This window comes from Dipodomys merriami, unplaced genomic scaffold (genome assembly GCF_024711535.1).
Source record: "Dipodomys merriami isolate MVZ:Mamm:240054 unplaced genomic scaffold, mDipMer1.0.p SCAF_25, whole genome shotgun sequence".
Taxonomy (NCBI): domain Eukaryota; kingdom Metazoa; phylum Chordata; class Mammalia; order Rodentia; family Heteromyidae; genus Dipodomys; species Dipodomys merriami.
In genome coordinates, this window is record NW_027203937.1 from 13,084,844 (window position 1) to 13,107,026 (window position 22,183).

The window sequence follows — 22,183 nt, forward strand, 5'->3', positions numbered from 1 at the left end:
CTGGAAGCTGAAGGAACTCCAACCTCTTGAATGTCATCCTAAGTGTGTGTTCCCCTTCCCCCATCCCGGGTTAGGTCGCTCAGCAGAAAACACCCTAAGCCGGGGTTGTACCTTAGCTCCTCCTACCTCAGCTTGTGGCCCCTCCCACTACCCCACCCCCCCTCCTTAGCTCCAGGACCAAAGGACGCACGCACGCTGGGTTTTAGCCTCCTCCTAGCGTGTTGATGACGTAGTGACGTCGGCGTGCTGACGTAAGGCCGGCGACGGCGCCTGTTGCAGCCCGGGAGCAGGTTTTGCTTTAACTTTGCTACTGTTGGTCGCTGGTCACTGAGGCGCGTGGTTTCTTCTTGGCAGTGGCTCAGTGTTCCGGCTCGGTTCCTCCCCGTTGGGAAGAGAGAAACGGAGGAGAGGTCCTGTGGGGGACCAAGCGCGCGGCCCGTAGGAGGGGAGCCCCGGCCAGGCAGGACCCCTGCTGCCGGGAGCGAGCCCGCGGGGGCAGCGCTGGGGCCGTGCTGGGTTTGACCTGCAGAGCCCCGGAGGCCGCGCTATGCTCGGGGCCCGAGGCCTGCTCCGAGCCCTGCGCTCCTGCTCCACTGTTTCCTGCCCGAGGCCGAGAGCGTCTGTCAAACTGAGCGTGCGGGACGCCCTCAGGTCCCACGGCGCCATTGGGGAGCGCGTTAAGGTCCAGGTGGGTGTGCGCAAAAGGTTTTTCCTCCCTCCCCCCCCACTCCCCTTCTTTTTAAATGGCACATCTATATTTTAAGGACCCGCAGGAAAAAGTTAGAAAATGTAGGCAACGCAGGAGGCCGCACTTCCCCATTTCTGGGGCACCCGTGTTACTACTCTTGGTTTCCCAGAACTTCTTAAAATTGTTCTGAGGACTATAAAGGGTAGGTATTCGGTTTTCATGATGCTAGGGGGCAGTATGTGTAGACTTTTGTTGATCCTACAGAAAAAGAGATCAGCGGGGGAAAAAAAAAAGTCTTTCTTTTTTTGTCTCTTCAGAATGTCCTCTTCTGAAAGTGTTTTATCATCCCAGCTCCTAACCCTGGGCAACAGAAAGCTTCCTACCTGACTTGCCCAAAGATAACTCAGTCCACTAAACCATGCCTTTTGTTCGACTATTAACCACCTCTGCCTATGGTGGGGCTTGCATGTCAATTTGTTTCAATAAATTAGGAGAAAGGTGTGGAATGTGTAACACTGTGAAAGAGCTCTGGATGGGAGCTGCCTAAGTTTACGTCTGTCCCACCAAATAGCTTGTTTGGTCTGACACTTCCAGGGCCCTAAACCTTAGTTTCTTCTTAGGAAAACGGACAAGATACCTACTTCCTACTTCGAGTCGTAAAAATTTAATGGGATAATGGTACAAGATATTTTCATCAATTACCTATTTACTACATGTACGCTGTTATTATTTCTCCTGCTCATAACATTTGTAGCTGTTCCACCTAAAAGATTCACCCTGGAAGGAGCAGATTAAGCGAAAGGGAGGGGAGGTGATTGACTGCTGAAACGTGGACTCAGTGTTTTTATTCATCCTTGCTGTTTAGTATAACCAGTTCTCCTCCTCTTTGCCTGTATTTGGGTTTCATTTTTTTTTTCCTGTGATCCAAATCGGAACCTTTATTGCATTACCTGTTCATTTGGTATTCAGGAATGTTTCCTTTTGTCAGGATTCAAAGATGAACAGAACCTATTGCCCAGACTAGAGTCATTCATTTTGTGCTTTGCAGTCTTAATATGATATTTACCAGACATTTGTACCTCTGAGCCTTTGATTGGACTACTCTAAATCAAGACGTGCTGTAAATATAAAATACGCAATTTTGAAGAGCAAAAAAAAAAGAGTAAAATATCTACTATATTGTTTGTACCAGTATGAGGGCTTTAAATCAGGGCTTCATACTTACACTTGGCTTGTTTGCTCACTTAAGTGCTGGCAAACCTCCAATGCAGCATTTTGTTGATTAATTGTAATAGCCTCACAAACTTTTCTGCGTGGGCTGGATTCCAATTGAGGTCCTCCAGGTCTCTGCCTCCTGAATAGTAGCTAGGATTACAGGCATAAGCCACCAGCACCCAGATTAATATATTTTTATATTAGTTATGTGTTGAGATATTGTGGGAGAAATTAGTGAACTATATTAGTTTCACCTAGATTTACCTTTAATGTGTCTACTAAAACCTATAAAATTCTATAAGTATAATCCCAGGTCCCCAGAAGGCCAATATAGGAGGATGAAGGTTCAGGGCTAGCCTAAGCAGAGTTAATGAGACTTTCTTAGCAAGCTGGCATGGTGCTACAGACCTGTAATCCTACTACTTGGAAGGATTGCAGTCTGAAGCTGACTTAAGCAGAAGTGTGATAGCCTATATGAAAAAACAAACTGAAGCCAAAGTTCAAGTGTTAGAGAACTGGAGCCCTTGAGTTCAAACCCCAATACCATTAAACAACAGCAACCATATAGCTCACATATTTCTGGTGGGCAGCCCTAGTCAACAGCAGTTTGATTATCATTAGGACTATAAATAAAGAACTAAGAGAAAGTAGAGAGAATTGCTAAACTATGTGAGGTCAAAGAAGACTTCTTTCATGAGGTGACATTTCAGCTGAGTCCCTAAGCAGAGTGACTGAAGATGTATTATAGCATCAGAATTTGTCATCCCAATCTTTACCCCCTGGGTTGGGAACAGCATTCCAGAACACCTTGTGGATAAGAATGTGAAGTCTGAAGTAATAACTGTATTTGAATCCAATTGTAGCATTTGGAAACTGACCTAACCACTTTCTAAATATTGTTATCTTTTTTTTTTTTTTTTAGGATTTATTCTTCAAATAATTGTACAAGGGGCAAATGTTTACTTCACAAGTGATAATAATCATTTAGCTCTTGTAAGGATTAAAAGACATAATTTATTTTTAAAAAGTAATAAATGTTCACTTTTTCTAACAAGTAAAAATAAGAGTGGTACTTTGGAAATTACTGTTGATTGCACATTCCCCAAAGGCAACGGCCTTATAAAGTTCGTTGACCATAAGGCTGAGGCAGTTTCTACTTAATTCTCTGCAAGTCTGGCAAAAGATCAATGATTTTCAAGGAAAAAAAAAAAAAGGTGTGGGCACAGATTGGACTCTACCATTCACCTGCAGTAACTTTCAACATGTTTTAAAAATTTCTCTGAGCCTTGGTTTCCTCACTTTTAAAATGGGTATGATGGTTCTTAGAACTGCCATCAGAAGGAAATGAGTTAGCATATGATGACAGTGAAACAGTTTTTACATTTTGCATGCTTAATACATGGTAGCTATTCTTTCACTGAAAAATATTATAGGTTGTCATCTATTATGGGCCTAGCAATACACTTCAAAACAAGTGAACAGGTTTCTTTCCCTTAAAGCATTGCATACATTTTAATACAAATACTTTGATAATAGTGTCTACAGGTTATGGCCAGAACACAGAGAAGGCAATATAATGAGTATGGTTGTTGTTTGTTTTTGAGACAGGGCCTTGCTATATAGCTCAGGCTAGAATTGAACGAGCAACCTTCCTGTCTTTCCTTCCTAAATTCTGGAGTAACAGGTGTATGCCCATCTGTTTTTTCTTTGTAGAGTTTTTCTTTGTAGAGTCATGTTTTCCCTAAGCATGTGTTATGGTGAATGTATATCAGTATTCATTTTGCTTTGCATTTATGAGATGCTTTCAGTTTTTGTGTCTGCTAGAAAAACATCCTCTCTTCAATCCTATGCTAGCTAAAATTTAGTTGACTATATCTGAGAGCTATTTTTCTGTGTTACTGGTCTGCTTGATGATACCTCATTTGTACTGACATGTACTTGTCACTTAGTTGTCACTTACATTAATTTTGAGAGTTTGTATATATTATTTACTGTATGTTTATTTATAATGAGATGATTTTTGAGAGCTTGTGAGTGGAAAGAGAGATACTTGTAAAAGGAACAAAATCTTGATATTTCTCATATGTACTACATAATCTCCTTTTAGAGGTTTTTTGTTTGTTTGTTTGTTTGTTGGTCGTGGAGCCTGAACTCTGAGTGCTGTCCCTCAGCTCTTCGGCTCAAGGCTAGCGCTCTACAACTTGAGCCACAGCACCACTTCCAGCTTTTTCTGTTTATGTGGTGCTGAGGAATCAAACCCATGGCCTCATGCTGGCTAGGCCAGCACTCTACCACTGAGCCACCTTCCCAGCCCCCTTTTAGAAATTTGATAGAAGGAGAAGGGCAACAAATTATAAATCTTATTCTTTGCAATTTGGATGGAAGGAGAGAAAAACACCTCAGAAAAGCCAATTGAATGGATTAGTTACATGAATTAGGTTCATCAACTTGATGGAACATTTGACATCAAATTTGATCATTCAAATACAAAATGATGAGGTTTATTTAGAACATGGAACAAAAGATAGAATGCCAAAGTATGTATCTTATTGTGATAAGAATCATATACACTTGTGTATGCATGTGAATAAACTAAAAGTACTTCACTGATATAGTTAAAGATTTTTGAATACATTTTTTTCTTTTATTTAGTCTGCTTTTTGTAATAAAAATGTAAAATGTTTGTGTGTTTAAAATTCACATTTAGAAATATTTCCCTTCTTTAGGGATGGATTCGCTCAACACGATCCCAGAAGGAAGTCTTGTTCCTACATATAAATGATGGATCCTCTTTGGAAAGCCTGCAAGTTGTTGCTGATTCAAGCTTTGACAATAGGTAAGTTTGTTTGTTTGTTTGTAAGACTTCTTTGTTTTTCTTTTTTCCTTTCCCAGTGTTCCTCACCTCTATAATCCAGTGTTCACTTGCTCCCTGAGTTATCTTTCTAAACAAATCTGAAATATAGCGAGTAAGGTAATGAGTACATTTTCTATAGAGCATTGTTACCCTCTCTTGTGTGTCTGTTTTCTTTTTAACCTGTCTTTTATAGTTAAGTTCAAGCATCATCTCTGTTCCCATTCTTGACTGTTGCAAGTGCTCCCCATTGCTCCCATACATCCTGTGCCCACTTTTGTCATGTGTGACTGGTTGATAATCAGTTGTATTCTTTCTTGGATTCTTTTTGAGTATGCATTCTTTAGATTCTTGAGGTTAGGAATGGTAGTGTCTCATTCATTCTTCTATTCTTGGCCTTTGGCCAAGTGCTGACAAATTACTTTTTTGTTGAATAAACAAGATTTTTTGGTCTCATTCATCAAATGTTAAATTGACAACATTTTGTGTTAGGGTGTAATCTCCAGGGAGCAGAACATGAATTTGCTAGAATGAGTGCTTTGCTATTCCAAGGATTGTTAGGATTAATACTATCTACATATTATTTAGATTCAGAATCTCAGATTATTTGGTTGGTTGGGCAGAAAAATAGAAGACTGTTCCAATATAATAGCAACCTTAAAGAAAAGTTTGTAGTTTTTCTGAAGTTAGCTATCAGTATAGTAATCACATAGTTATGTCTAATGGTACCTAATTTTTGGAGGTTCTAAAGAATGGCTGCCTGTCTCTGAGTTATTCTTTTTCAGGGCCCCCAGGGGAAATTCATGTATGTCACATAGTACATACTTTTTTTTAAAAGTACCTTCTCTTAAAAGTACCTTCTCAGGCTTTGTGAAAGCATAGCAGGATATTTTTCCTTAATACAACTGAAGAGTGGAGAATCTTAGTTACATAAATTATATAAGAATACATTTAGCTGGATGTCAGTGGTTCACTCCTATAATCATAATCATTCAGGAAACTGAGATCTTGTTGAGGTTCGAAGCCAGCCTGGACAGAAAAGTTCCCAAGAGGGGGCTGGGAAGGTGGCTCAGTGGTAGAGTGCTTGCCTTGTATGCTTGAGGCCCTGGGTTCGATTCCTCAGCACCCCATAAGCAAAAAGAAAAAAGCCGGAAGTGGCGCTGTGGCTCAAGTGGTAGAGCACTAGCCTTGAGCTGAAGAGTTGTTGAGGGACAGCGCCCAGGCCCAGAGTTCAGGCCCCACGACTGGACCCAAAAAAAAAAAAAAAGTTCTAAAGACTCCATCTCTACTTGGAGGTGTGGTTCAAGTGAGCAAGTAAACTAAATGAGAGTATGAGACACTACAATGAAAGGAACAACATAAATGGAAGCAACATATATTGAATGAGGAATGTCTTGACATTATTTAATACAATTTATTGTATTACTCATAATATTTCACTATGGCTTATTAAATACCCTATTTATTATAATTAAGAAATTACAATATTATAGTGAGAATGGATATATAATCATTCCAGCTTCTAATAGATAGTCTTAAACATATGTGTATCACTTTGTATAGTAGTCATGCCGTTAAGTTGTAGATAAACTTCAACTAGATTTGTTAAATGGGAAGTAGTGTATATGTATGTGCACAGACCATCAGCTATCTTAAATAAAACAGCAACAACTACAAAAAAAAAACATTAAAAATATGATGTGCTAGCCAAGCACATCACAGGCTTACATTTGTAATCCTAGTTACTCAGGAGGCTGAGATATGAGGGTCACAGTTCAAAGACAGCCAAGGCAGGAAAGTCCATGAGACTCTTATCTCCAACTAACCACCAGAAAACTGGAAGTGGCGCTGTGGCTCAAAGTGGTAGAGTGCTAGATTTGAGCAGAAAAGCTCAAGGACAGTGTCTAGGCCAAGTTCAAGCCCCATGACTGCCTTAAAAAAAAAAAAAAATGTGAGTTAGTGTGGTGCCACACAATCTCAGTACTTGGAAGGCTGAGACAGCAGGCTTGCAAGTTTGAAACCAGACTAGGCCATGTAGTTAGACCTTGTCTCAAAACATAGAAAGGAAAAATATTATAGAGCATTTCCATATACTTATTGCCCAGTTTTCTCAATGATAACACTTTGTTATAGCATGTTATATTAGATAAGAATACCTATGTAACCTTTTAATTCCAGACACCTGTATACAAAGTCTTAACTCTTGCTACTGTTCCTATTTTAAACTTTAAAGCATTCATTTTTACAATTCTGGTATACAATAGAGCACCCATAGATTCTAAAGTCTGCTTAATGGAGGATAAATACTTCTCTCATTAAGTGTTTTAAATATTTAGGAAGATGTGTATTGAAATGATGGTTACAGATAATGACTTTTTTGTTGTTGTTGTTGTTACTATAGAGAATTGACTTTTGGGAGTTCTGTGGAAGTCCAGGGGCAGCTGGTAAAAAGTCCAGCCAAAAGACAAAATGTGGAATTAAAAGCAGAAAAAATTGAAGTTATTGGAAATTGTGATGCCAAGGTATGCTTATACTTTTGTGGAAGCTGTCTGGGTTTAGTTTAAAACATTAACAGTCCATTTTTGTTTCAATTATAACTTCCCTAATCAGTAAAATGGACTATAGATCCTTTAGAGACAATAGCAAAATTTGTATATGGCCTTAGTCTTATGAATAAGACCTAAGTACTAATTGTGCATCTTTTAGTACTTGTCACATTTGAAACTTGCTACTCTTTAAAGCACATCCAGTCAGCCACAATGGCAGGTATACCAGGAAAGGCCATTTCAGTTTTACTTTCTCAGGAAAGCTAGAAATTATTTTCATCATCTAGAACTGATCATACAGTATTGCTACCATTGGCTACTTGTGTTAAAACAATTAAAGCTAAATAAGGAATCCAGTACTTCATTGGCATTTACTGCCCAAATTGTGGTTATTGACTACTACATTGGGTAGTGAGACAGAGTATTTCCATCAATCATAAAAAGCTTTATTAGATGGTGCTAATCTAAAATGTAATCATTTTGCTGAATAGAGGTAAGAAATTTATACCTGCTTTTTCAAGGCTTTGCTGTAGAAGCTATATTTTTATAAGCAAGATAAAGAAGGTAGAGAGAATTTTTTTTTTAATGTTCACTTGTCTTAGATTTACAGTGATGAAAATGAGGCCATCAGGTGAAATGACTTGTCTATAGTTCTCAGACAGCAGCACCCCTGAAACTTATAATCATTTTTCTATGTCTTTGCTATAACTGTCCTCAAATATAAGGGAACTTACATCATTTCAGTCCATTTTCAGTTCTTTTGGAATAAGAGGAAAAAGTAAATGTAAGGAAATAAGAGAGAAAAATGAAGTAATTTTCTGGTGTCATTTTGAGTAATTTTCTAAGAAATTCTAATTTACATTAAATCAGAAATAGGATTCTAAAATTTTTGGAAAATAGGCTGAAATGATTTGGAAATCAAGAGGAATAGAGAAGGTAATACCTTGGTTTTGTTTCTTTAGAGGTATCTGTAGTAATTAAAAAAAGAAAAATTGCCATTTTCTCACTGTTAAATTGTTACCCTTTCCTTCTGTTGGATTTAGTTCTGTCAGTTTCCCCTTCTTTCTCTTTTAGTTTAATGTTATTTAAAGTATTCAGAAATTAGGGGATTATGAACCTCTGGTACTATCAAATCTCTTTTACTATGGCCAAGTTTTTCTCACAAGTATGGTACTTGTTTCTATACCACATGAAAATCAGAATGCACACAAGACCTAAAAAGACAAGCCAAAAAGAACCAGGCTGCCAGTGTAGTTCATTTAAGCTTTACTGTTACCTTTTTTTAAAATCCAGATTTTAGGTTTTGTCTGAAAGAGTGTTTTCGTTTTCTTAATTTTTTAACATGTGTTGATGGAAATATTTTAAGTTGGAGCCATATTTTCCTTTAAAATCTTCTGTATATCTTTAGCACACTGCTAAAAATGAAAGAAAGCTGTTGATCCCTCATGTTCTTAGATAAGAGTAACATGTTGGGGCCAGTGCCAGTATTGGTGGCTCACTGTAACCCTCACCTGTAACCCTAGCTATTCAGGAAGCTGAGGTTGAGGATTTCAGTTCAAAGCCAGACCAGGCAGGAAGGTCCTGGGTTGGAAAGTGTAATACTCTAATCTGCAATTAATCACTAAAAAGCTGGAAGTGGAGCTGTGGCCCAAGTGGTAGAGTGTAGTCTTGAGCAGACAAAGTTCAAGGACAGTGGCCAGGCCCTGAGTTCAAGCCCTACAACCAGCATCCCCCTCAAAGAAAGAAGTGTAACATGGTAAACTGTAATAAACAGCACCAACTAGTTGTGATTGTGGGCTTTCAGGATATTTTGGTGATTTTAAAATGGAATACCAGCTGTGTGTGTGTGTGTGTGTGTGTGTGTGTGTGTGTGTGTGTGTGTGTGTGTGTGTGTGTGTGTGTGTGTGTGTTTTGTCAAAATATAATCTTCAATGTGTATAATATTCTGAATTTTTGTGTCAAGCAGTGGATTATTTTGCATCATTATATGCTCATATCTGCATTTGTAAAAGGATATCAAAAATTAACATATAAAAGCTTGATAAATAACAGATGAGCCTTAGTGACATTAATTTAGTTAATAAGTAGTAGATCTTGCTTCAACTCCTCTTTCTTTCATTCCTTCCTCTCTCTTCATTGAATCCACCCTATTATTCTAACTCACCTGGTGGAAATAATTCCTAATGCTTCTTCTAGGTTTTGTTGGATTTCATATTGTAATTTGATATATTAAAAAATAAGGAAGGAAGCCACCATGGTTTTGTTCTAAAACATTACCATTCAAGAAAATTGGTTTTATAACGTTGTTCATTTTTGTCTGTAACTTCTGATGCTTTTTCCATTTCTTCACAGGCATTTCCTATCAAATATAAAGAGAAGCATCCTCTGGAGTACTTGAGACAATATCCTCACCTTAGATGTAGGGCTAATGTGCTAGGTTCTATATTGAGGGTTCGCAGTGAAGCCACAGCTGCTATTCATTCCTTCTTTAAGGTAAGGGACTCTGCTCTCAGGTATACATTCTTGTGCAAAAGTTGAATAACTGTTGAGTATTTTTTCTAAAAGTTTTTGTTAGTTGTTTGTCCTGGCACCTTTTGTTTTGAGAAATAACTGTTGTAAAATAACTTCACATACTTAAAATTGTACAACTTAATGAATTTTGATGTACGTATGTATGTACCCATGAAATCACATAGATGACCCTGATAGTTTGTATGTCTCTAACTTCCTTATTTTGCCTTCATTGGTTAGTAATCTTTTTTCTGGATATAGAATTACATGTTGATGGATTGTTATTTCCTTTTTATTGAGACAGGGTGTCATGTAGCTTAGTCTGAGTGCTAGGATTATGGGCACGCTGAAATACTTTGAAGTTCCACTGTACTGTCATCTCATTTACATTACTTCCAGTGAAAAATCTGCTGTTACATTTTTCATTTGTTCAACTATATGTAATATGTATTTTTTTCTTTGACTGATTTTAAGATTTTTTATTGATGGTTTATTAGTTTGGTTATGTCTTTGCAGTTCTTTTAGGTTTTGTTCGACTTCTTGTATCACCAAATTTATGATTTTCATGAAAAGGAATTTTTTTAGTATGGGATCTCATGGCATTGAACTTTGTAACGTCCTTAGTTTTCCTTATAGCTGGGATTTGATGTGTATGTGCCATTATACCTAGCTTATGAAGTTCTTTCAGCCATTATGTTTTCAAATGTTTCTACTGTTACCTCCTTCATTTGGGAACTGAAATTATCTATATATTTGACAATTTGATGATATCTTGTAACACTTGTGTTTTTCTTTAAAATTTTTTTCCTCTGAGTTTGTTTGTTTGTTTTTGGTTATTGTTGGTCCTGGGCTGAACTCAGAGCCTGGGTACTCTCCCTGAGCTCTTTTGCTCAAGGCTGGCACTCTATCACTTTGATTCACAATGCCACTTCCCAATTTCTGGTCATTAATTGGAGATAAGAGTCTCCGGGACTTTCCTGCTTTGGCTGGCTTTGAAGCAGTCCTCAGATCTCAGCCTCTTGAGTAGTTAGGATTACAGTCATGAACCACTGGTACCTGCCCTAATTTAATTTTTTTGATAGTTATATTTCCTAGGTTTTCAAGGCTACTAATCTTTTCTTCTGTAGTGCCTAATTTGTTGCTACTCCCATGTGGTATTTTATCATATGTATTATAAATTTCATAGTCAGATTTTTTTCTTTTTAGAGGTACTTGAGATTAAGCCCAAAGCCTTGTGCATTATAAGCAAATGCTTTTGCATCTATAACTTTTTTTTTTTCCTTTGGTAGTACTGGAGTTTGAACTCAGGATCTTGCACTTGGCTGGGCAAGTTCACCACCACTTGATTAACACCCTGAGTCTTTTTTCTTTTGGTGTCTTAGTATAGGATCTCGCTTCTTTCTAGGCTAGTCTAGACCATGATTCTCTTATTTATGATAAAATGTTTCTTAGCACCTAGCATTTATTGGTTGAGATTGGGCCTCTCAAACTGTTTGTTCAGATTGGCCTTGAATGGTGATCCTCCCAGGCCTATGCTTCCTGAGTAGGGTAACAGGTATGAGCCACCCCCCACCCCCCAGCTTGCCATTTATTTTATTTTGAAACATGATAACACTAAGTTTCCCAGGCTTGCCCCAAACTTGTGATCCTCCTGTCTCTTTCTTCTAAGTAACTGAGATTGCAGGTATGTACCACCAATTGAGCCATTGTGTGTGTGTGTGTGTGTGTGTGTGTGTGTGTGTGTGTGTGTGTGTGTATCTTCCGTGTGTACTTGTTGAACATGTGAAATGAAAACTGCTTTTATGTCCTTTTCTTCTAACATGTCTGTCAGTATGGGTCAGTTTTTATTGATTGATTGGTTTTAACATGAATTTTTTCCCTATCTTTTTATTGCCTGCTAATCATTTATTGAATACTGGACATTATGAATTTTACTTTGCTTGTTATGGGGTTTATACAAAGCTTCTTGAACTTCGTTCTAGCATGCAGTCAAGGTACTTGAATACTGATAATTTTGTTTCGCAGATCTGCAACAGCATTTAGTATAATATTAACTATCCTTCACTACTGAGGCAAAGCTTTCCTGAGAATTCTACCTAGTGCCTTGTGAATTGTGAGTTTTTCCAATCAGGCTTGTGGGAACATCCGGTCATGGCCATTATGTAAAAATTGGATACTATTTCCTTCTTTTCTCCCCTCCTCTCATTGAGATTGTGCCCAAGGCCTCATGTTCGTTCGGCAAGTGCTCTACCACCAAAGCTATGCCTTCTCTCTAGCCCCTTTGTTTTTATTTTCTTTTGAGACAGGGTCTCACTATTCTGGGCCTTGAACTCTAGGTGCTCCTGTGTGTGCCTTTCAAATAGCTGAGATTACAAGTATATACCAACATAGCTCTAATCTTTTTAGATTATTCTTTCCCAAACCTTGGATAGTTTCCATAGTGCATGCACTGATCAGTTCTCTATCTAGCACTCTTGGCTGACCCTCTGTAGATCCCTGCAGTTCTCTGTATTCAATTTTCTCTTTGACACGCTGTCATTTTGGTTTCCCCAGACTGAGCTGTCTCTCCTCAACTGAGAGAATCAGCTGGGCTCCACCTTAATTCCTCCTTCTTGTCTGTGGCCTAGAAGATTTCAGTGTCCTAAGCTAGGTGACTGGTTGGGCTCACTATGTTTGTTTCCCATCACACAGGGATCACAATCTTTAGTTGCTGGATATTCAATAGCCACTAGCTTGAAAATCATTTGAATGTGGTTTTGCTTCATTTTTACTGTTTTTGTGTTGTGGTTGTTATAGGTGGGTGAATACCATGGTGATCATTAGATATGGACATCCATATGTGTGTCACCTGGAGTGTACCAAACAACAGCTCAAGCTCACTGCTATTCCATGTGATGTGAAACCTTTCCATGCCACTTCTTCAATCCAGCTAATTTGAAGAGATTGTATAACACACCTGGACTGTATCCATTTCATGTAGCCCCAGTTTTGCTATAGCTTGCCAAGAGAGTTTATGCTCTTTGTAAAACCTAGTTCATTTCTGATGAAAATACCAAAGTACATTGACTTGGCTTTAAAGCATGAATTTTTTTGTTGTTGTAAACTGAAAAGAAAATAAGTCAAATTATTCAGTGTTATCACATTGTGGTTTGGAAAGCTCTACTTACATATGCTCTTAGAAACTAACTTCCATATGACTTTTCAGTATAGTTCTTGGACACATAAACATCTGTTTAGATCTGTTCAGATCTACCCCTCCTGAGTTTAATAGCTGGTAAGTGGACCAGCTTTAATTCTGTAAGTTTTAATATTTTTGGCCGCTAGGTGGTAGTATTGACAATCTATTCACCAGTCAACTACCAGCTTTATACATTTCTTTTCCCCTCCCCTCCCCCCTATTTTTAATGATGGAAACAAAAAAACATCTAAAGCTGAAGCTTCTGGAAGAACCACTTGTTCTTGCTGATCTTGTATCTCTCCTCAAACTTGACCTTGGCCTCCCATCGGGCCTTGCGTTTAAGAGCTGGGTCTCTGAAGACATCCTTGTTAACCACAGTTTTATCCAAGGGGATATCCATAGAGTACCTTGTGGCCATAAGGTGATTGTAGTTATAAACCTTCACAAAGGACTTGATCTTTGACCTCTTGGTAATATTCTTGCCCATGTTAGCTGTCACTTTTCAGGGATAGTGATCAATTCCTGCCACCAAAGCATGGCTGTAGGAACGATCTGAAGTGCCATCATCAGTGTTCTTCACGATGATGGCTTTACGTCTGGAGTAGCGTCTGGCCAGGACCAGCATCACTTTCCCAGGTTTCATGAACTTGCCCATTTCGACAGCACCCAGCAGCCCTATAGAAAAAAGTATACATTTCTTATATTACTTAAAGTTTTTACAGATAATATAAGCAATCTAGAAAAATCTGAAAAAAGTAATTTAAGTAGACTGAAGTTAGAATTTTAAAATATTTAAGTGGTTGAAAATTACTTAAATTTTAGCACCATTGATAGAGTGGCCATAAGCACTTTTCAAGTGCTGTAAATTCACTTTTTAATTGTAAATCTCTGAAAAAATACAATCCTGATGTCTCAGGTCTGGTTAGTCTGCTTGTCTGACATTTAGGATTGAATTGGTCCAAGAAGTCACTGTAGGGCATAGTATATAATATCTAGCATCTGATTATCTAGTATTTGATCCTGTTTCGTTAATTTGTTATGTAAGCTCCCTAAAAGATGATAAGGCTTAAAATATAAACTTTTTATAAATTTCAAATCTATCAATAAAAATTTAGAAATATTCCAGGTGCCGGTGGCTCATGCAAATAATCCTAGCTACTCAGGAGGCTGAGATCTGAGGATCCGTGAGACTCTTCTCTCTAATAAGCCACTAGAAATCCAGAAGTGGTGCTATGGCTCAAGCGGTAAAGAACTTGCCTTGAGCTGAAGAGCACAGGGACAGCACCCAAGCCCAGAGTTCAAGCCCCACAACTGACCAAAAAAAAAAAAAATTTAGAAACATGGAAAAGAATGGAAACGTGAACAGTATGTTAAGTTAGGATATGTTTAGGATCTAGAGTTACTTTTTGGTTTTAGCATAAAAAATATTTAACTGGTTTGCTCATCAAGTTGACTGGCTATGCACTAACATGTGGCTATCTATAATCCTCAAGGGTGAGTCATTTAGAAGAACCAAATTGCTCACATTTTTCTCTTTTGCACAGGTTTTTCTACATGTTCCTAAAAAAGGTTGCATACTTCCTTGTCTTCCTCAAGGGAAGCAATAGAAAAGGCTGCCTTTCTGTTTTTAAAAAGGGTTTTATTAGCTTAGTGCAGGTGGCTGGTGCCTATAATTCTAGCTACTCAGGAGGCTGAGATCTGAGGATCCTGATTCGAAGCTAGCCCACACAGGAAAATCTGTGATACTCTTATCTCCAATAAACTACTTAAAAAGCCAGAAGTGGCACTGTGGCTTAAGTGGTAGATCACTAGTCTTGAGCAAAAAAGCTCGGAGACAGTGCTCAGGCCCTGAGTTCAAGACCCAAGACCAGCACACATCAATAACATACATCAATAGCAAGGAGAGGAGGGGATTGGTGTGATTATTCCACACATGAGTACAGAGTACTTTGAATATATATAGCCATTTCGCTTCCCCTTCTCCCAACTCTCTTATATCATGTTTGGTAGGCTTCATCATGCTGTCTTCACACATATGTATGTGTCTGGGTGTCTGTGTCTATATGTCAGTGTCTATTTCTGTATGTGTTTATTTGTGTATATGCATGATCCTTTTCACTTCTCAGTATTCTTTCCTGTCCCTCTCCCCCCTCCTGCTGATCCCCAGATAGTCTCCCTTTTACTCTCATGTATCATTATTATTACTATTACTACTATCATCATTATTTTAAGTCTAGGTTCCATAAATGAACAAGAATCTAAGATTCACTTTTTTTATTTCTTTAATTTTTATCGTAAAGGTGATGTGCAGAGGGGTTACAGTTACATCAGTCAGGTATTGAATGCATTTCTTTTTGAACAATTTCACCCTCCCTCATTTTCTCCCAGTTTTTTTTTTTTCCCCAACCAGTCTCCCTAACCCCAGTTGTATAATTCACTTTGGACAAAGTATCTAGTGACTATCACTGTTGAATTGGTTCACCCTTTGTCCCACTGTTTCTGTGCTTCCCATTCCCCTCAAATCATATAAACTTACATGCAAAACAAAAGGTATAGAAAACAAAAACAGTGACAAAAAGGGCAAAAACACAAAAAGTAAAATAAAAAACCTCTCGTTTCCATTTCTTGGAGTTCATTTTGATAAACATCATTTTATATGATCATATGCACATAGCTATTGATCCCTTGTGATCCTCTCCTAAGAATATCTACCTTTGGTCTCACTGTATGAATGTCTAGAGTCCTGTATAATTTATCATGTCCAAGTGCAATTTTTTTTGTCTTTTACTATCCATCAAGTTTACTTGTAGATTTATAGGCATGTTCTAATGATTATAAATGAGGGAAACCATGCAGCCTATGTTTCTTTGGGTCTGACTTCGCTTAATATAATTTTTCCCAGTTCTTTCTGTTTCCTGACAAATGAGGCAATGTCAGTCTTTCTGATAACATAGTGATTATATAACACATTTTCTTGGTCCATTCATCCACTGAGGGGCATCTGGGTTGATTCCTATCTTAGCTATGGTAAATAATGATGAATAAACATGGTTGTGCTGGTGGCTTTAGTGTGGCCTGGTTTGTGGTCAAATTGGATAAATGCCTAGGAGTGGGATTGCTGGGTCATAGGGAAGCTCTATGTTTAGTCTTTTGAGGAATCACCATACTGCTTTCCAGTCATTGAACAAGTTTACATTCTCACTAACAATGTAGTAGTGTTCCCTTTTGGCATAGCCACCAGCATCTGTTTTCTTGATAATGGCCATTGTCACTGGGGTGAGGTGGGATCTCAGTGTTTTGATTTGCATTTCTTTATGGGCAGACATGTTGAACATCTTTCATGTGTCTATTGGCCCTTTTTACTTCTGAGAAGTCTCTCTCTGTTTAGCCCATGTATTAATTGGGTGGTTGTTTCTTTGAGGATTTGTTTTTGGAGGGTTTAATTTTTTGAGCTCTAAGTATATTTTAGAAATGAAGCTCTTATCTGTTGCATAGCTAGTAAAGTTCTTCTCCCCTTCTGTGGACTTTCTATTTATCTTGCTAGTTGTGTCCTTTGTCATTCAAAAACCTTCAGTTCGATGAAATCCCATTTATCCAGGCTTTCTTTGAGTTGTTGTGGTTCTGGATTTTACCTAGAAAGTTTTGACCCATGCCAAGAAACCCTACGCCTTCCTGTAATGTTTTCAGGTTATCTGGTCTTACATTGAGGTCTTTGATCCATTTGGAATTGATTCTGGTGCAGGGAGATAATTTGTTTTGTTTTGTTTTTGCCAGTCCTGGTGCTTGAACTCAGGGCCTGGGCTCTGTCCTTGAGCCTATTTGTGCTCAAGACTAGCCCTGTACCACTTGAGCCACAGAGCCATTTCCGGCTTTTTCTGAATAGTTTATCGGAGGTGAATCTCATGGACTTTCCTGCCTGCGCTGGCATTGAACCACAATCCTCAGATCTCAGCCTCCTGAGTAGCTAGGATTATAGGCATGAGCCACCAGTGACAGACTAAGATTCACTTTTTGAGGTTGGCTTATCTTGCTCGATGCCATGATCTCTAGTGCCATTGTATTGCAAATGTCATAATTTTATTTTTCCTTAAGGCCATTAATATTCCATAGTATATTGTACCATATTTTCTTTATCCATTCTTTGGTTTGTGGTCACCCTTCGATGATTCCATAATTTGGCTACTGAGAAAAGCTGCAGTAAACATGGATATGCAGGTATTTCCTTCATATATTGATTGTGACTCCTTTGGATATATGCCCAAGAATGGTATGGCAAAGTCTTCGGTAGGTCTATTTTTTAGTTTTTTAGGAGCTTTCATAATGATTTCCAGAATTGGTGTATTATTTACCGTTCCACCGAAAGTATGAGGGTTCCTTTTTCTCACAAGTCCTCCCTAGCATTTATTGTTTTTGGTTTGGGTTTTGGGTTTTTTGGGGGGGGGGTTCGGTCATGGGGCCTGAACTCTGGGCCTGAGTGCTGTCCCTCCGCTCTTCAGCTCACGGCTAGCGCTCTACCACTTGAGCCACAGCACCACTTCTGGCTTGTTTTCTTTTTCCTTGTGTGGTGCTGAGGAATCGAACCCAGGGCCTCAGGCACGCAAGGCAAGTGCTCTACCACTGAGCCACCTTCCCAGCCCTGTTGTTTGTTTTTTATAATTATTGTTATTCTGACGGATGAAATGGAATCCTAGAGTAATTTCAGTTTGCATTTTCTTGATGGCTAAGGATATTGAACATTTCTTCATATCTGTTAGCCATATGTATTTTCATTTTTTGAGAACTTTTGTTCAAGTCTATTTGCCTTTTATTAATTGGATTGTTCTTTTTCTGTTTATTTTTAACTTTTTGTATATTAATTTTTTGTCCATTAAATAATCACTGAAGATTTTATCCCATTCTGTGGTTTCTTGAGCCTCATAATTATTTCTTTTGATGTGCAAACTGTTTAATTTGATGCGAAACTATTTGTTAATTCTTGTTCTTATTTTCTGGGTAACTAGAGTAAAGGTTTTTCCTGTGAGTTTCAGGGTTTATCCTGCCTATGGCAGTGGGTGAAAGCCTGTCCAAGAATACAGTTGTCTTTACCCCTTTGTTGAATGGCTCCAGACTGCTGGTCTTTTGAAAGCCTATGAATACATTTTATATATTTTTTAAATTTAATTTAATTTATTTATTTATTTTTGTCAGTCGTGGGGCCTCAACTCTGGGCCTGGGCACTGTCCTTAGCCTTTCAGCTCAAATTTAGTGCTCTACCACTTGAGCCACAGCGCCACTTCTGGCTTCTTCTGCTGTTGTGGTGCTGAGGAATCGAACCCAGGGCCTCATGCATGCAAGACAAGCATTCTACCACTGAGCCACCTTCCCAGCCCCACTTCATATATATTTGATTGTCATTGTTTTTTTCTCTTACTAACACTATTAGTTGCCAGTGGAGCACCTATATTTTTTTGATGCTGATTATTAATGATAGTTCAATCATGTGAAAACAAAATACAGCCTATCACTGTACATATCTGTCTTTGGAGTGCTGTATGGGTCTTAGTATGTGAATTTTGTAAATTCTGGATATTCAGAACCTTATGAAATGCCTGGTTCTAAAATGTGTATGAAAATATTTAGATAATTGGAGGTGGTGTGTAGAATCTGAAAAATCGATTGAAGTATTTATTTCTACTTTTAGCTCCTTCTTTGGTGGCAATGGTGAAAAGCACCTGATGCTGATAACCCATTTAAGGCAGATACTGACAACACTGCATTCTTTTCTATAATTTATTTTCCATTTTATCTTGCTGTCCCATCTTCCACCAACTCATTCTACCCAACACACATACATACTTTCTTTTTTGGACTCCTTTTACCTGTATTATTATTTTTCCTTTATACTTTCTCCTTTAAGTTCTCCATAATTTTATGGATTTTGTTAAGTTTTGTTAGCAGCATTAAAGGTGAAAATATTGTTAGAAATAATTCTCATTTCTTGTGTGAATCCCTAGTAGTTATTTACATCAGATTTACAGTGCTGAATCTTTGTGTTTTCTTTAGAATCCCATATAGTTATTTACTTCAGACTTAAAGTGCTGTTTTTATGACATCTGACCAGTTCTACTTAAGTAATTATATTTAGCCATTAAATTTTCTCCACTCTTTTTATCTCCCCTTCCCAACCATGGTTTTCTTTGGATTTTTCACTTCCTTCCTTTGTTTACTGTACTTATATTCCAGGTTACTTACATTCATGTGAAATAAATGATTCATGTCCATAATTCTTGGCTCCTATGCGATAAAAATTTTATGCAGTAGTGTTATTGATTGTACTTCTTATTGATTGATTGCTTCTCTATACTGCGTTCTGCATGGCACACATTTCTCTCAGGTTAATTCCATATTGGAATACTTTCTGAGGCTCTTTAATTTATAGCTTGAATGTTTAACCAGTCTATATGATAAAGCAAGTTGTTGACTAAATATCTTGTATTATAACTAGAATTCTTTAATTCAGAAAGGTCATATTTAGGTGGTCTCAAATAAAGCCTAGAGATGAGTGATAGCAGAACTTGGCAGAGTTATGAGTATATGAATTGAATTTATTGTATCTATTTCAAAGCTAAATTGTACAGTAAGCACATACTGTTCTACCTTAGTATTATAAATTTACTTTTAGATCTTCACTCTGTCATGTCCATGTCTACAACCATAGTCAAAATGAAAGGAGTATATTCTTGAAGTTAATGGTTTGTTTCAGTCCTATTACCACCAGCTTTTGTGGTTCACTAATGGAAATAGTCTTAGACTTTTGATCAGAAGGGCTGCAATTGGGCGCCTTAGTGATAGATGGACTAGTTGCTGCCAAGAATATTTCTCAGGCAAAGAAAGTGCTCCTCTCCATGTGCAATTCATTGTACTATCGATTGAATGACAGATACTTTCTAAGTCATTTCTGCCTCTTTGCTGTTTTTCTTCAGTCTCTCTATCAGACAGCCTTAATTTTTCTCCTTTTTGATGATTCATTACAATTGAGATTTCATTCCATGGTAACTGAACATCATATTGTTCACTCTGCTTTCCCTTTACAACATAAGCAGTTGCATTATACATTAGCCTTAGTCAATGTGTGTGTTTGTGTGTGTGTGTTATGTGTGCATGTGTTTGTGCATGTGACTGTGTTTGCTAAACCATCAAGTGTGTTAAAGAATTAGGAAGAAACAGCATTACAGGGAGCACCCAAGGATATAGATTCCAACCATACCTTAGCTAAAGACAAGTTACGTGACTTTTGAAAAATCATCACATAAATCTCTGACACTCATTTTCCTTCTATTCAGAAAAATTAATGTCCAACTCTTCCAGATTTTAAATTCTTTGTGCTTCTGTGCCTAGTAAAACACTCATCTGGCTGGGGATGGTAGTGGATACCTGTAATCCCAACATTTAGGAGACTAAAGCCAAATGACCTCAAGTTTGAGGCCATCCTGAGATATACACAGCAAGACCTTGTCTCAAAAAAAAAAAAAAAAGTGTGTGTGTGTGTGTGTGTGTGTGTGTGTGTGTGTGTGTGTGTGTGTGTGTGTGTGTGTGTGTGTGTGTGTGTGTGTGTGTGTGTGTGTGTGTGTGTGTGTGAGATGTGTGAATGGAGGACTTTGAAGGAATTTGATTTGACATTCTCGTAGGGCCACTTTAATAGTATAACAGTTTGTTCCTTAGAATTGTTTCATGTGCAAATACACTGAAAAAGGTGTTTTTCTTTTTCTTCCAGGACAGTGGTTTTGTGCACATTCATACCCCAATAATTACATCCAATGACTGTGAGGGAGCCGGAGAGCTTTTTTGTGTTGAGGTAAGTTGTGTTCTTCTTCCTGTAGACATATATTTCTGTTTGACTTTGTTTTCCCAGGTGTTCACTTTAAATTTAATAGGAGTTGTGTATATAGAAGATTATGACTAACACCTGAAATTGTCAGTAGTACAGTAATCCTTAATAAACATTCAAACTGTTGTGATTTCTCATCCTATGAGCCATATTACTTACCTTGTGACTGGAAGAAGTGAATTTATTTTTTTACTTTTTATTAAGTAAATGTATAAAGGGCTTATAATTCCGTAAGTCAGGTTATGAGTACAATGTTTCTTGGTCAATGTCACCCCTTCCTTTGTTCTTCATTTCCCCCCTCCTGCTCCTACCCTCAAGTTATATAGTTCATTTTTACATAATGTACATTGAATATAATGACTACATACAGTCACCCTTCATCCATCCTTATGCCCTAACTTGCTCACTCAAAACAAGTTTCTATTTACTGGATTCATTTTGATAAATAGTACATTAGTTGTTCAGAGGAGTTAGACCTTTGGATTCCTCCCTTAAGTATACTCTCCTTTAGTAGTTTTTTTGTGTGTAAGTGCATTGAATTCTGTGTATGTGTCATGCATGTATTTTGGATCTAGCTTCTACATATGAGAAGAGAAACAAAAACAAAAAAGTGCTGTTTGTCTCCTGAGCCTGGCTTACTTCACTTAACAGAACTTTCTGAAGAGAGTCCTAGCATTGCAAGCCAGTATGAGAAAGACTAAACAAATAGAATTACAGCCTAAAAAGTTTCTTCCAAACTTGGAAGTATAAATTTGGAGGTAACTATTTTGCTATGAGGGAAATCTCCATGGCAGATCTGAGTGATTATAATGTGTACATTCTAGGCTATAAGCAGCTGAGGGCAAATTACTAGATAAAGATAAATAGAGAAAAAATTATATTTCTAAAGCTAAACAAATGAGAAATTTTTATGTTTATATTATCTTAGGGTTAGGGAGAGGAATATTACATAGTGGAGTTAAAAGTGTCTATTCAAGTCCTAGAAAGATAGGATCTTAAATTCACTGTTTTGAGTTTCCTACTGTCAGGATCCAGCTAGATTTCAGCAGTCTTTGGCTTGTATGTTATGTGTGACCTGCTATCTTTGTTGCTCTCAGAAGTTCAAGCCCTAAGACTTCTGTCTTGCTCCTGCTAGAACTCTGGTCTTTGGAAGCAGCACTCCTTATTGTCTCCTCCATACCCTCTGTCCTTCCAGTATTCATTAACTACTAGTAGAGGCAGAGTCATGTGAAGCTTTTTCTTGGCAGTACTGAGTGTGAATTCAGAGCATTATGCTTACTATGGAAGCTCTTACCTCTTGATACAGGAATTTGAATCTTGGCACCAA

General features: G+C 37.8%; 1 protein-coding gene and 1 pseudogene across 1 annotated transcript in view; one reads left to right on the forward strand and one right to left on the reverse strand.

The window, feature by feature from the left end:
- The first annotated feature begins 256 nt into the window (after nucleotides 1–256).
- Nars2 (asparaginyl-tRNA synthetase 2, mitochondrial) overlaps nucleotides 257–22,183 on the forward strand; it is a 111,672-nt gene continuing 89,745 nt past the window's right edge. Inside the window, exons 1-5 of the mRNA XM_070034916.1 lie at nucleotides 257–688; nucleotides 4,630–4,739; nucleotides 7,156–7,276; nucleotides 9,653–9,793; nucleotides 20,743–20,823. Of these exons, the coding sequence (XP_069891017.1) occupies nucleotides 548–688; nucleotides 4,630–4,739; nucleotides 7,156–7,276; nucleotides 9,653–9,793; nucleotides 20,743–20,823 (594 nt within the window). The 5' untranslated portion in view covers nucleotides 257–547. The remainder of the gene's footprint in view (nucleotides 689–4,629; nucleotides 4,740–7,155; nucleotides 7,277–9,652; nucleotides 9,794–20,742; nucleotides 20,824–22,183) is intronic.
- Nucleotides 13,237–13,659, reverse strand: LOC138836159 (large ribosomal subunit protein eL27-like; annotated as a pseudogene).